Genomic DNA, 15,718 nt, shown 5'->3' with positions numbered 1-15,718 from the left:
TCACAAAAAGGAAATCATTGAGCAATTCTCACTGAATAGTTGGCCAAAATGTGGTTTAGAAAAATTGGACCCAGCCCATAGCATTGTAAAGATGCCTATAGAAATGATCACTCGGTACAACGTCCTTTCATCGCCGGATGTTTTTTCGCTGTTTTTTTTTTACTGTGAATTTTCTTTTGTGGAAAAACCCATCAAATTTTTTAGGGGGGTTAGAAAATTATATTTATAGGGTGTGGGTGTTTAGGGATACATAAAACATTAAAGGAAATAATAGGGTTCGGGGGACCCCCCAAAATTATTAAAAAAAAGTGATGGGTTTTTTCGTTAAAAAAATTGCGGTTAAAAAAAAACCTGTGAAAAAACATCCCCTGATGAAATGACATGGAACTGTCATTTTAGTTAACCTTTCCGATTTTATCTGCAGCCTGCCTACCCAGAGGCGTAGGCAGGGTAGGTCCTGAGGGGCAAGGCCCACCCAAAATCTGTAAATGCCCACTCAGCAGCGCTGTGTGGGCATTTACAGATATTTTTGTCAGTGCAGTGGGCCCAACTACATCAGCTTCAGGCCCCATTTGCTAGACAATCCTGACTACGCCCCTGTGCCTACCCACATTGAATCCAGATTGATTTGTATGTATAAGAGTTGGCAACACACGTTTTGTAATTGTCAATTGTATAGCGTCTTTTCCTATTGGTATGGTCTCAAAGCGGTGTAGGTGAGCGCCCTTGGGGGACCAAAGTCCGGGTATGTGTGTATGTATATAATTATATTTATTAAGCGCAAACCAAAGCCAAAAGGCAGAAGTAAGAGTACCTCCGAAACATCCAACCTCCAAATAGAAACGTCTTAAGAGTTATACGAAAACTCAAATGGTCTGAGATTTCTCGCAAGTAAGCAGAAATAGAATTCCACAGTGCAGGGGGCTAACACTGAAAAAGAACACCCTCCAGCCTGTGCTTTACAGAATCTCTGAATATTCAACAAATTTGAAGAAGTTGAGCACAAAGTTCGCAAAGGAGCATAACAGGCGTCAACTTTGACTGAAGAAAGGTAGGCTCAGAAAAATGAAAAGCGCAATGTGCAATACAAAGTATTTTGCATTTTATTTAGCTTTTCACCAGAAGCCAGTGAAGCTTTGCCAGCAGAGAGTAAGCAGAAGGCTGCATAGAGAGCCAGACGTGCTGCAGTTTTTCAGAATCTTGAGACGTTGGACCAAAAAACTGGTTGACCAAGATAAATGCCATTGCAATAGTCCAAAGAACCCATAATAGAGGCAGTGACTACAGTAGAGTGAAACTGCACTAAATAAAAGGGAGTCCCTTCCTTACAAGTTTACATTTGAAAAACCCTGAATTACAAACTGATGCAATCTGTGCTTCTATTGAACTAGAGGTGAGAACCTTAACCCCTAAACTCTTAACAAATAGACTAGGAGCCGGGCAGGGTACCAGGGAGTCAAAAAGAGTGGGCACTGGGAGGACCAACCACCAAAATCTCAGTTTTCTCACCATTGAGTTTTAGCCAATTGTTTAACATACAGCTGCCAGTCTGACAGATTAGGAGGAAGGGTCTGATGCAGGGGAATTCATCCTAAAAATTGTGAATATCGACGGTTTGCCACCGGGGGCGGAGGGATGAAGTAGCTCCTCTGCATCGCTCCAGATGAACTGTGTCTTTGTTGGTCCTGAGCCCCCAATATAACCCCAATGATGTAGATTCAGCCAAGCCAGAACAGTGGGTGACCCCCCCCCCCGCTCCCTTGGCTGAAGTTTAGTGTGGATTGGTGAACGGAGGCCAGAGTTGCGTCGCTGTGACGGGCCTCCGTCGCAGCCAACAGTGTAGATCCCTGGTGCAGTTCCATTGGACTACCCAGTTTTGGCGGGCTTGTGAGCGGGAGGAAGGATTGGGCTGAGCTGGCCTGGGAGATACCGGGGTGACCCCCAGCACCCCCCCCCCGCACCGAATGCAAGCAAGGACAGCTGGTCCAGGGAGGGGGTAGGACCGCAGGGCCCCAGAACGTGGGCTCAAACGAGGCAGGCATTGGCTCACGCACCCGCCCAAAGCAGGTACAACTGCATATAGCAGCCGGCTCACCCGGAGGTGGGAAATAGCCTCCATTGCAGCGAACAGCGCGGTCACCTGATGCTGCCCTGCACCAAGCAGAGAAGCAGGCGGGAACCAATGTGGATAGACTAATCGGGATGGCTGGGCCTAAAATGTACGGAGCTATCTTGCCCCTACTCCATACCAACAGCTGAAAGTGGGTTGTGAATCCTGGGCCATGGTACGGTGCACCCCCCCCCCCCAACCTCCCCTCCACAGGAGGAACCCAGGGACCTGGCCTGACGGGAAAGAACCCAGCACAAACGGCTATTCTGGAGTGGAGTAGCACAGGGCAAGCACCACTCCTCTTGCCCCGCCGTGACAAGACACCCACCATCCAGCCCCCTGTCTTCCTGGTGGAGATCGATGATTTAAACCCCCCAGGGTTCCCTTAACAGCGGGCCTACTGATTGACGCTGGTCTGTGGGGCCCAACTGGGGAAGTAGAGGGGAGCCAGCATTGTTCGCTTGTAGCCCACGCTTTGGTGTAGTTATATGGGGTCCGTACCTCCCCTCCAGTAGTTTCAGTCCATACCACTGTGAGAAACTCATGGTGACAACAAGTAAGACAGACGCACGTGATCACAGTTCAAGGTTGTTTATTGAACAATGACTGCTGTATGCAGGTTGGAAAAATGCCTAATCTAAACCTATATCTAAGAGGGAAGCAAGCGTTGACCATCAAATAAAAAGTAAGGCAGTCCTAGTGCCTTTGTGTCAAAATATAAAGGGCCTATACTAAGAAACCTATTGCCAAACCTCACAACTAATACAAAAATGGGTGTGGGATAGTACTCAACAAAAGAAAGAAGTGTTGTCAAATAATATGTCAGGATTCAGTAGCTCGGGTCTCCCTTCCCCACGTTTTGACCATGGGGTAAAATGGGAGCTTGGGGCACAGTACAGTTTCTGGCTTTCTAGCACGATACAACAGTTCCAATGGCAGTTCTCAGGATCGTCAATGGCCAAGTCTAGTTTCCTTAGAAAGACTCTTGCCTTCGGGGCCTGATGAGCTCAAATAACAAAAACAAAAGTTCCTTTAACAAATGAACGTTCGTTCCCAATATTTGCTGCGTGATGGGTTCACTCCTGGGTCCCCCTCTTCTGGGCGCTGACCCTTCACAATCATATTACAACAAAAATGTATCAAAGTTCCTTTATCAAACAACTTTGGGTGACAGCTTCACCCCTGGATCTCCCTCCCTCGGTCGGGCTCGGACCCCTTTTGACTATAACGGGATTCAATTTCTTTGGTTTCTCAATGTTCACTTTCACTGTGGGATTCGCTTCCCTTTCTTTCACACTGCATGTAGATCAGTCTTTCGATTGTATGCAGATTTTGCTTGACCGTCTGTATGACCGCTTTCACCTATTCTGCTGGCCCTGCTATGGCCTTCTGGTATCTGTAGTTTTCTCTCATATGGGGCTCAACCAGAGTCTCTGGCGTTAGCACCCAAGTGAAGCCGGTTTCCCTCTGCCGCTCGTCTCCCCTTCATACTTTTTACTGTTCATTCAAAGTTCATCAGCTTTGGTTCGAAACTTGCCACTATGCGATTCTCACTCAACGCAGCCCAGCTCTCATCGGTTTCCCCCTCCACTCACCGGCTGTGTCGAACCGCTTGGCTATTGCCTTTCTGGAGTCCTGGCCGGTACAACGGGCACAGGCGCTTCCCTCGCTCCTGCTCATCGGCATAGGTTTCACCCATGTACCGTTGACATCTGCTGCAGGACACTTGTGCTATTGTTTGCATTCTTATGCTCTCTTCCAGGAAGGCTCTTGAGGTCTGGGCCAAAAAGGGCAAGGTCACTTCTCTCCCCGCCACCCTCTCGATTCCTGCCGCCTTTCTCCTTCTCTTGAACTGCCTCGTGGTAGCAGTCTCATTGTGTTGTCTGCCATGCTCGCCTTGCTTGTACTGCACTCTCCTGGTCCACCTTTTATCCCTGTGGGGAAAAGGAAGGGCAGACAGGTTTGTGTGATTTGAGTCAATTGCCTGACCCTCGGGTTGGGATATGTCAGGTAAACAGGTTTTACTTCAGTCCATTGTTTTAGGTGTGAAAAGTGTTTGTGTCGGAAAAGGGAGGGGTTGGAGTCTCAAAATATCCTACGCGACGGGATAAGGAAGGTTTGTGCAATTGACGAGAATGACCGGGATGAAGAACAGAACATGGGGGATGGTGGGACCAGTAGTGTTCTGGACTAGTAAATTGGGATTTTGGAAGATGACTATCGGAGGGACGGGATTGGTAGGGTTTGCGTGATAAGCAGGAATAGCTGGGGTTGTGACATCAACAAAGGGGATTTGGGGAATTTTAGTGCTTTGTCTGATCAGGTTGGGAATATGGCAAATGATACTCAGAGGAACGGAAAGAAGGATAATGGAGTATTCGAATGGAGACCGATGAAACATAGATTCCGGGAGTTAAGCTTTTTGGATTTAACCTGGTTTGGGACCTTGGAGGATTGATTATATATGGAGGGTTTGTTGGATCTGGGCCAGAGAGATCGAATGGGAGGAAGGGAGGCAGATGCAACACAGCCCATGAAAGCCTCAGACCTCTCGCCCTTCTCTTCTTCTCTGGCGCAATACTGCATCTCACCTGGGGTATCCCCTGCCCCCGCCCCTGCACCCTCCGAGTAGAGCCCCGGGTTCCCCCATCCAGTTGATCCTCACCCACTAATGCACCTCCAGGAACTGGAGCCAACAGCGATGCCCGTGTCCTAGCCACCTGAATAAGCGATTCTCAAGATTTTACTGGAAGAACACCCTCCGGTTTCTCACACTTCCCAGTGGGCAGGACAGAGGGGAGTCTTGCTTTTGGCTATTTTGGGCACGTGTAGGGGCCTCGCAATTACGTCCCTCCCCCCTTCCCAGAACCTGATGTTATTGGACTCCGATAGTGAAACAAATCACACGTGAATCACTGGTTATATGACTATAAATTGGCTCGATATAGGCCCTTTATTCAATCTTTATACATACACACATTACATATGATCATGAAAAGAAAGCATCACTGTTAGAATGGTTGCAGAAGTCACCTTCATCTTGGCCCGTAGAACACTGCTTAGTCCCAGAGCAGGTAGACAGAGATCACTCGTACTAACGGTGTCTGGAGTGGAGCGTCCTCCCTCTCAGCGAGACTTCATCACCCGGGGGTCTAAATCTATCTGCTTTTCCTAAAGGAATACCTCTTCTCTTTATGGGGTATCCCCACCCCTCAATGGTTACCACACTGCCCTCGGCCGAAGAGCAGACAATAAGCATGAGGGGCCAAGGGTGGAAATGTCCAGCTAGAAGTGGTAACACCCGGCTTCTCGTCCCTTGCCTTCTTTCCCTGTCCCCTTATCACTGCACTTGCAGAATGCTCCGACTCCCCTCTGGCTTGTCCTTCAGTGGGCAATACGACAACTATTCTCCACTGTTGGTCCAATTAGCATCATTATGTGACCTTGCCTCTGCTGCAGAAATTCACGTCTACTTACTGGGCCCACGAGAACGTAGGCTTTCATTGCGGTAATGGAAGTAAGTTTCCAAAATGGGCGCTCCTCAGCGCAATTGTCCTTTTTGCTAATTTATCGCATACACACAACAAAGGGTCAGGAATCTCTGCCCCTTGGAAGAGGCAGAAGGTGTCACAGGGACAATTCACAGGGCCTGGAGATCCCCACCTGCAGAAGGTAAAGGGTTAACCCTTGGGAATGTGAGGTGGGGGGGGAAAGCAAACTGAGGAACAAAGTGTCCCCCCCAGCCCAACAGTTCCCTTCACAGAGGTGCATAGAGTGCCCCCATCCATAATGGCGGAATCTAACCCAAACACAATGTCCACGAAGATATAGCAGCATCGCTGGAGGAAATCGGGAGCATCAGAACGGATATTGGACATCGGCTGGACAAGTTGGATCGGCGGGTGGACAGTGTGGCAGATTAGAGGGGCTGGAATCCAATCAGTCATGAGTAGACATCTTGGAATCACAGTTTGTTAAAATGCTTTCTGAGATAGAGAGACGTGAAGAGGACACAGCCATCAAGTTGAATGATATTGAAAATGGAGAAAGAAGGAGCATCGGGTTCTGTGGGTTTCTCGAGACCGAATGGGAGATGGACAGGGATATAGTTCGAGCAGAACCTACGATTGATAGAGCGCACAAAGCCAGAGGTGGTGGTAGGAGGCCGAGTTTGATTTTGGTCCGGTTCCATTATTCTGCAGAAAAGAGAATTCTTGAGAAGGCGTGGAAAGTAGATTCCGTCTCCTATAATGGGGCCCTGATCACGATTTACCAAGATCTCTCCATGTTCACGCTGGCAAGACGCCATATGTGCCCGCTCTTGACGCACTGGCTTAGAGAGAGAGGGGACGAGATACCGCTGGGGTTTTCCATTCTCCCTGGCCTTCGAATATGGAGGTCATAGCTTTAAACTGGTGACGGAAGAGGAAATTCAAAGAGCAAACAATCAGCTACTAGACAACAATGAACAAGGCCCTGACTCTGATGTAAACGTGAAGGAGGATCTGAAGAGGGGGGGAACGGAAGAACCGGAGACGTGTCCCAGGCTCCAGGAAATTTAAGAGACTAAACACACCCTCGGCGGGTGGAACATGAACCTGTCCCACAGAAGGGAGATTAGTGCCTTTGGCTGCATGGGACTTGGTAGAGGCCCAGGGGTTTTTGGAAAAGGATGGTGAGGGGGTGTAGGAAGAGGTTTCAGGGAGTGCAGTATGGCGAATAAGATGCCTGGTGTGTCATTTGCTACTTGTGGCTCAGTTGGGAACCAACTGTGGGAGGAGTTCCTTGCTGGACGTTGGGGGGGGAGGTGGGACAGGGTTGGGACTGATTGGATATTGGGGCTGGGGGGAGGGTCATAGGGAGTGGGATGGAGGGGTCAGTTATATTGGTTGGGGGCATTTGTGTTCGTTCTTTTAGTGGTTTCGTTCATTTGGCAAGGTTCATGCTTTGGCCTTCTGCCAGAAGTTGACAGATCTTGGGACAGGGCCGGGAGTTTTACTGCATACATGGAAATATGTCTCCTAAATCCCAATGGCTAGTTCAATGCCAGCCCTGGTGGAAGGCTCCCTGAACGCTAGAGGTGTTAACGCTCCAACGAAAAGTTTGCTCTTGGCCCGAGAGTTTTCCCCCGTGCAAAGCTTGACCTGCTCTTCCTTCAGGAAACGCATTGGGTGAGGGGTAAAGAACCAAGTCTTTGCAGGAGAGGAATTGGGTAAGTCTACCAGGCTTTGTTCACATCAAAAAAAAAAAGGGTGGCGATCATAATGTCTTACATTCTGGGGTTTAAGGTGGACGCAACACTTAGGGATCCAGAGGGCCGTTATTTGTTTATCAGAGGTTGTATTCAGAGGAACCCGCTGACACTTTTGGTAGTGTATTGCCCTAGCAGAACTTTTACTAGATTAACCAGGATATGGGCTCTGTGGACTCTGACTCTCCCGGTTTCGGGCGATGCTCGCCCTTTACATTTTACTCGCCAGTCCATGAATCTTTTTTGAGGATTGACTGCGTTCTAGTAGAGAGCTGCCTGTTTGGCCATGTGGGGGACTCCCGTGTGAACCCGGTGCCGTGGTCAGATCATGACCTAATGCGTATAATAGTGGGAGAGGGTTGGGGGTTACCGCGTAAAGGGAGGTGGAAATGTAATGATTCCCTTTTGAAAGATAAGGAGATTGCCCGCTCGCTGCTAGCTGATATGAGAACATTTTGATTTGAACGACAACAGAGGTGGGACTGCATACCCTATGGGATGCATTCAAGGCCACAATCTGAGGGGTTTTAATGCAGATAGGTGACCAAAGGAAGAGGGAGGGGAGGAGTAGGAAGAGTTCCTTAGGATGAAAATCGCAGAGCTTCAGCCTGGACGGGCCCTCGGAGGTTCGATCTCCCTAGACCAAACAACAACATAAGGGAGCTATAAAGCCAGGTTAAAGGCGTTGCTATTTAGACAATACTGAGAAGAAACTGTTATTTCTTAAACAAAAATATTACCATAAGGGCAACAAGGCGTGGAAATTAAGGGAAACCCAGAAAAGAAAGATGGTTAAGGCCATAAAAACCGTTAGTGGGTCAACACAATACGGCTCTGCTAGCATTGGGGCGGCCTTCAAACAATAGTATGAGCTTTTATAAAAGTCCGAATTTGATGGGGATGAGTCGCACATAGTTGATTTTCTGGCACAGTTATCCATACCGGGGTTATCAAGGGAAATCACCTCAGAGTTGGACGCTCCAATAACCGAGGAAGAGTTTGTCAATGCGATCAGGGCAATGAAAGGGGGTACGACACCCTGAGGGATTCTGACATCCATAGATGCCCGAGAATGTGGGAAGCGATGTTAAGGGTGGTATTGGCACAGCAGTGGAAGAGCTTGGCACTGCCTGATAAGGATGATTGGTTACTGAAACTGAGAGATACATATATTTGATGGTCGAGTTGATGGCATTGGTAAATGATCAGATGGGATCCAGTGATACGCAACTGCGGATGGGATGTGCACTAGAGGGCTCACTGTTGTCTAGCAGCCCGATCTGCTGACATGTGGTTGGTAAGGGGTGAAAGGTTTGAGGGGGAAAGCTGAGTAAAACTGGAGACATGTAAGGGGAGACCGAAGTCGAGAGCAGTAAGCCCTCGGCACATGGGCAGTCATGGTTGATCAGGTGGAATGCCACTCGGAGGGCAAATGAACTCAAGCCTACATCTGCTTCGGTGGCTGATTATGATCACTGTATTTATTGTTGAAGCCAAGACAATTGGAGGTCACTGCATGGAATCGCATATTATTGCTGGGGAGGGTGGAGGATGGGAAGAGGGTGTTGAGTTTGAATACCCAGCAATGCTTTGTTGTGACATGTAAAATTGGTGACTTCAATAAAAATGTAAGTTGCAGATCATCGGCATATGTATAAAAGCATATGGTGAAAGAAGAAATAAGATCAGCCAGTGGACGCAAGTATATATATATATTTTTTTAAGATTTTTATTTTGAAAACAAATAAACAATACAAACCAAACTTGCAGCGTTATTTACAATAAACTCGTGAACATCAATTAACACTCATTACTGCTCCCCAAATCCCCCCCCCCCCCCCCAAGAGCTTATTTGCATTTCTGATTCTGTATCCGCTGCGTGTGGCTGGGTATCGCTTCCTTCCGAAGCTGCAGGATCCACTACTGTGCCAAGCAGTCCTGTTATTAACATTCTCCAAGCCATCAGGTTACCCACATCTTCTTCCCCGCACTTGCTACATGCCTCCTGCCACACCACCGTTTCAGCCTCCGCCCATTTTTGCAAGTCCCGCCACCATACCTCTACCCGTGGCTTGTGGCATTGCTTCCAGCCCATAGCTATCCTTCTTTTAGCAAGCGCATATGCCAGGTCCCTCAGTTTCCCAAGGTGTTTAGTGTTTCGTGGTCTGGGAAACCCTCCCAACAGGCAGGCCCAGGCTGTATCTATGTTGAGCGGGACCCCTTTATCCGCTAGTTTCCGTGCCACTTCTCCCCAAAAAGCTTAAATCACTGGGCAAGACCAGAACATGTGTGTCATATCTGCGTCTTCCTCATCGCATTTTGGACATGCTTGTCTTCCTGCGTTTGCAAACTTAGATATTCTCTTTGGAGTCATATAGGCTCTATGCGTTATGTATAACTGTATCTGCTGCAATCTAGCATTTCTGGACACTTTCTTGTGGTATCCTATAGCACGTTCCCACATTCCATCGGTCATCTGTGCCCCCACCTCCGCTTCCCAGTCCAGCCTCAGGTGAGTCAAATCCTCCCCCCCCCCCCGGGTCATCACCATCTCATACAGTCTAGAGATCTCGTGCCCTCCTTCTGATATATCATATATTGTTCCCATTAGAACGTCTGGTTCTTCCGCCAGTACAATCTCTGGCCAAGTTTTGCAAATAGTCTGCACTAGCCTACGATACGTGACATATTGGCCTCTATGCAAGCCTGTCTCTTCTCCCAGTTCTTCGAACTCTTTAATAGCCCCTTCTTGCCATATGTCTCCCAATGTGACCAGCCCAACCGATTCCCAATAGGTACTGATTATCATCCTGAGCTGGTTGTCTCCCCTAGCTAAGGCAACTAGTGGCACCTGTGGGGAACACGGGCATGGGTTCTCCATCAGTTGGCATACTCTGTGCCACATCTTCCACCCAAGCAACAGCATACCCGGGCGTTCTTTCATTTCAAGTCTAGTCACCCAGATAATCTCATTTAGGTAAAACGGGGTGCAGTCCTGCCCAAACAGCCTAGATTCAGGAGTTTCTTCATCAGAGAGCCATCTGGTTACATATTGCAACTGACTGGCTACATAATAGGCCTCAAAGTTCGGCAGCTTGATGCCCCCTCTATCATGGAAGTTCTGTAGCTTCCATAGCGCCACTCTATTGCGAGTGCCGTGCCACAAGAAGTCCCTACACATGCTGTTCAGTGTGACAACAAACTTTTTGGGCATCAAGTATGGTATATTACTGAAGAAATGTAACAGCCTAGGCAGGACCACCATTTTGCGCATCGCCCCCCGTCCCATCATCGCCAGCGGCATCTTCTCCCAAAACTTCATATTTGTGCGGATTTTTTTCACAGCCACCTCGGTGTTATGCAAGTGTTCCTCCTCCACAGTATGATATACATCTATTCCGAGGTAGCGGAAGGAATCAGCCGCCCAAGGTACGGACAACACTGGCAACCGTTCCAGAGGAGCTCCTATGTAGCTCCCCAATGGGAACATGCTCGATTTTTGGGGGTTAACCGCAAAGCCGGACAATTCTGCATACTTTTCCATGACCTCTAGAATATACTGAAGATTTTCTTCTGGATATTTCAAATACAGTAGCAAATCGTCAGCATATAAGGATATTAGGTGTTTCTCTCCCCCTGCTTCAATACCGACCATGTCATATTGTTGTCTGAGGTACACTGCCAGGGGCTCTAGGGCCAGAATGTATAACATCGGGGACCAGGGGCACCCTTGTCTGGTGCCTCTACTAAGTTGCCACCTTTCAGATATCACCGATCCTGTGCGTACCCTGGCCAGTGGTTCACTATACAACAATTTCGCCCACCTAACATAACACGGCCCCATCCCGTATTCTTCCAGGGCCGCCAACAACCATGGCCACCTCACTGAATCAAAAGCTTTGACTGCATCTAGGGACACCACCGCCATTTCCTCATCGCTCCTGTTTCCCTCTTCAATCACCCGGTGGAGTCGCCTGTGGTTGTGGGTTATATTTCTGTTGGGGACATAACCTGTCTGATCCGGGTGTATCAGGTTACTGATGACCCTTCTCAGCCTATTAGCCAGGACCGCCGTCAAGATCTCGCTGTCCTGGTTCAACATTGACAACGGCCTATAGGAGCCGCAGCAATGCCCTGGCTTGTTGGGCTTGGGGAGCGGCACGATTAGTGCTTCTCTGAGCGTGTCCGGTAGCCGACCCTTCTCAAAAGACTCATTGAGCATCTCTAAGCATAGGGGGGGAGTACTTCTGCTTTATGTTTTCTAAAACTCAGCCGGGAATCCGTCCGTACCCGGGGTCTTGCAGGTGGGCAGCTGTTTCACCACCTCCTCTAATTCCTCCAGGGTAATCGGTGCGTCTAGTTCCTCCCTTTCTTCATCACTAATCTTAGGTAATTCCATGTCTTTTAGTGTTTCTCTAATTTCCTCCTGATTGTCCCCTCCTCTGTCCTCATACAGTGGACGCAAGTATAAATTAAAAAGCAAAGGGGATAATGACGATCCCTGGGGACCGCCACACAAAATTGAAGTTTGAGCTGCTCGAAAAGGAAACGGGCACTGTCTGCATGTGATCTGTCAAAAAAGAAAGGATGCCTTGCTCACTGCTCCCTCTCCACCCTTGGTTGCAGGGCGCGGTTGAGTGGAAGATTAGGAGCACCTGCGGCTGGCAGGTGCTATCAAGCATCACACCAGAGGCATGGGATCACTTGCAGGCTTTAAAAGCCTCAGTTAGCTATAGTCCAGTGCTGGTCATTGTTGCAGTGTTCCTGTTTGTGACCATTCCCTTGTTCATGGTTTTTATGCTTAGTATCTAGCTCCTAGATCCTTATTTTGTGTTGTTCCTGGATTCATTATCTAGTGTGCTTATTAGTATTTTCTGCTTCCTGGATTTTCTTTGTCTTCCTCTGTTTTGCAGTCAGCCCTTTTCAGTGATTTTCTTTTCCTGTGCATCCCTGTTTGTGTTCTTTATTTCTTTGACCTTGACCTGTTCTACATGATAACCTTGATCCTTTAGCCACCCTACATTGAACGAATTCCGATTGTGTACCCTTTTCCCCCCCCTTCCCTGGATGGTTTTGCACTTTCCTTGACCGTCTCTTGGAGTCTGTTCCTGGTTTTCCCTTGCACCTTTCTTTGTTCCCTATTGAGTGTTAGGTGCAGTGTTCTGTTATGTCCAGCTCCTGTGTGAATGCCTATGTTTTCCTCACTATTCTGTAAGCACTAGTCCTACTTGTCCCTTGTAAGGGGTCTAATGTATTAAGTTTTCCTCCCTTTACTGTTATAGCCTTTTCAGTCCCTGTTTGATCATCAGGGTTTGTGGGCTTCGCTGACTTTGCAGATGGTGTTTCTCATCCTCGTAAGTATTGTCTTTAAGTTACCTTATACAATACCATTAAGCATGTTCGCTCACAGACCCAGTAATTTCTTGGTCTGTATTTGAACTTGGAACTGACAGTACCCGCAACAGGAATTGTGGGTGAGCACCTTGCAGACTATCTTGTAACTATAAGGAGCTTCTAAGTGTTTACCTCTCATCCCTTTTCACATATATGTATTGTGTTCCCCTTGCACATCCTAGGGTTAGCGTGCATGTTTCTTGATTCTTGAGTGCATGTTGTTTGAGACGTATTGTGTGATCTTGTGCACATTTCCTCGGCCCTATCCACTGCCCATTGTATCCGCATGGCAATAAAATCCTTACTGATGAGACACCACCTCCTGCACTTAGGCCCTCCCGAATGAAACATTACACCTGGGTCGTAGTCCTCCTCAAAAGTCGGCAGAGATGCCTGGTTTTGTGGCTCCTATCGTCCGATTACACATTTAAACATTTCATTTAGTGTATATGAGCATTCTAGTAGACCTGGTTCCTAAAGTTGCCAAAATGGTTATCAGAGAAGATCAGGCCGGTTTAATCCAGGCTGACATTAGGCTTCAAACACCCATTTCTTTATAGAATTCCCTGAGAACAAGATTAGATCTTTGGCGATCATGCTTTTAGTTTTTTAGAAGGCATTTGACGTGTGAGTTGGGAGTTTTGGTTGGTAATATTAGACAAGATCAGCTTTCCCTCTCATTTAGGCCAGTGCATGTCTGTATCGGGACACAAGTGCAGAACAAATAATTGGGGCATAAAGGCTGGCAGTGGCTGTAGAGACGGTTGCATGGCAGGGCGTCCCATTCTCGCTGCTACTTTTTGCTGCATTGGTTACGCCTCTGACTATAAAAATTTACATGATTAGCAGATACCCTGCCTCCTGCTCTCTACCACACCAGTGGCGGCTGTTCGGTTATCTGCAGAGATTGCGGCCTTCTTCTTGGCTCTGGGTAGCCCTAATCTATCTAAGGCAATGAAGGCGATGTTGAACTTTTCGCAAGTTGTTGTGTATAAAATCAGTACCCTAAAAACAAGTCATAATGGTAAAGGCTACTCGGACATCTTTCCAAGTAGAACTGCAAGAGCTCTTATTGGCTTAGAATAAAAGGATTTTCAATCTGAATAATTGCTGTTTGCTAGATAAAATAAAACTGGAAAAATGGAGATGGTGGACCCTTGAATTAACTTTTGTTGAACTTGTACATTTTATGAAAAGTACAGTTTTGCCACGGTGCTTGTTCTTGGCACTCCCACTTCATATTTAAAAAAGCATTTTAATAAGCAAAACAACCTAATTGAAGATTTCATATGAGCAAGCAAGCTGAATGAGTCGAAGTGAACTCTCTAAAATGTATAACGTGGGTGCTCGAGCACTTTTTGACCTTGACATTTCTTTTCTGGTAGTCATCAGTTGGATATCTCCAGAGATTGATAGATCCAAATGAGTCCTTACAAGGTAGCCCTTTAGCACCTGATGGTTCAAACTTAACCCCAATGAGATTCTTTGTATAGAAATCATACATCTGGATTTACTTAGGATTTACAAAGTAGGTTGTGTAGAGATTTCTCTGATATGTGGTATAAAACTAGAAAACAATGAAGGTCCTGGCTTAGACGGCAGAGATTCCCATTTGGAACAGTTCAACTCTGCCTCCAATATTAACTGGGCCGCTCTGTCTGGAAACCCTAAGTGATAGTGGTATGCAGTGATAATGTCACCTGGGAAATGGCCGCCAGAGGTGATATTTCCCCCAAAATGCACTCTCAATAAAATCAAACACTTTCCCCAAATATTCTAGGTTTGGAGTTTGATTATATATAATTATATCAAAAATTAGTCATGGGCGCCCCTCTATGAGAACGAACACAGCAAAAATGGCCTGTTCTACGGGATAGTACCTGCTCTAGAGTCTGCAGCCACATTTTAGCTCACTGTACCTTTCACAGATGGGAAACATCCATTAGCATATGTCTTTGTCCCGCCGACATGGGCAGTCCAGCACCGAAATGCTAGGTCAATTCCCTTCTGAACATGAGTACCAACAGCAACCCCATACACGTGTTTCCGCCTTGTTGGGCATCATCAGTGAGGTGGAGCTGTGCCTCTCTGAGCACAGTGAGCAGGGAGTCCACGTCTGGATGACCCTGGGAAATTTAGGGTGACTAGACCTAAGGCCTTTCAAAAAATCAAGAATTAGTCATGGGCGCTCCTCCTATGAGAACGAACATAGCAAAAATGGCCTGTTCTTTGGGAAGGTACCCACATAGCATTTCGGTGCTGGACTGCCCATGTGGGCTGGACAAAGACTGATATGCAAATGGCTATTTCCCATCTGTGAAAGGTACAGTGAGCTAAAATGTGGCTTCAGACCCTAGAGCGGGTACTATCCCATAGAACAGGCCATTTTTGCTGTGTTCGTTCTCATAGAGGGGCGCCCATGACTAATTTTTTGATATATATAATTATACTCTTCCTAGAATATTTGGGGAAAGTACTTTAGGAGTCAGAGAAAAAAGTTGTCTACCAGGTGACTTTTTCCAGGTGACATTATCACATGGAACCGTGATAGTTAGTGTTGGGATATGTATACTAGTAGTATGCTAACGTTATTTTAAGAACAGAGACAGTAGGCAAGGCCTGATATACATTTTATGTTTTTAGAGATATACATTTGCATAGTTTCTTACTAATGCTTCATAAAGATTCTTGTTTTGACCCACAGCTTTCAGCTTTTGTGAAGGTACACACAAAATGAGAGATTTTCAAGGACTGACTGAATATTTCAGCCTTTAGAGATTGCGGAATTTGCTCAAGCAGGGCGAAGGTGCAGGCAAGTGGGATCAGGATGGATGAAGGGTAGTCGCTTGTGTAAAATGGATTGTTCAATTCCTCTTGCAGCAAACCTGCACACCATACAGCACTTGTGTGTACCGATTATACTACACACTAGAACACTTGTTAAGAAAGCTTAATTTTTTTGT

The 15,718-nt window shown here is 47.1% G+C and overlaps 1 protein-coding gene across 2 annotated transcripts in view; it reads left to right on the top strand.

Annotated features, from left to right (window-relative positions):
• Positions 1–15,718, top strand: part of ANKS6 (ankyrin repeat and sterile alpha motif domain containing 6) — a 934,279-nt gene that overhangs the window by 365,234 nt on the left and 553,327 nt on the right. Inside the window, exon 7 of one of the 2 annotated variants that reach the window (XM_069620475.1) lies at positions 12,644–12,715. The exons of the other annotated variant lie outside the window; for it this stretch is intronic. Within the exon in view, the coding sequence (XP_069476576.1) occupies positions 12,644–12,715 (72 nt within the window). The remainder of the gene's footprint in view (positions 1–12,643; positions 12,716–15,718) is intronic. 2 annotated transcript variants of the gene reach the window in all.

The sequence above is a fragment of the Ambystoma mexicanum genome, chromosome 5q, assembly GCF_040938575.1.
Source record: "Ambystoma mexicanum isolate Mex_15411 chromosome 5q, UKY_AmexF1_1, whole genome shotgun sequence".
Taxonomy (NCBI): Eukaryota; Metazoa; Chordata; class Amphibia; order Caudata; family Ambystomatidae; genus Ambystoma; species Ambystoma mexicanum.
The sequence above is the reverse complement of the archived record's forward strand: the minus strand, read 5'-3'. Positions and strand labels throughout refer to the sequence as shown.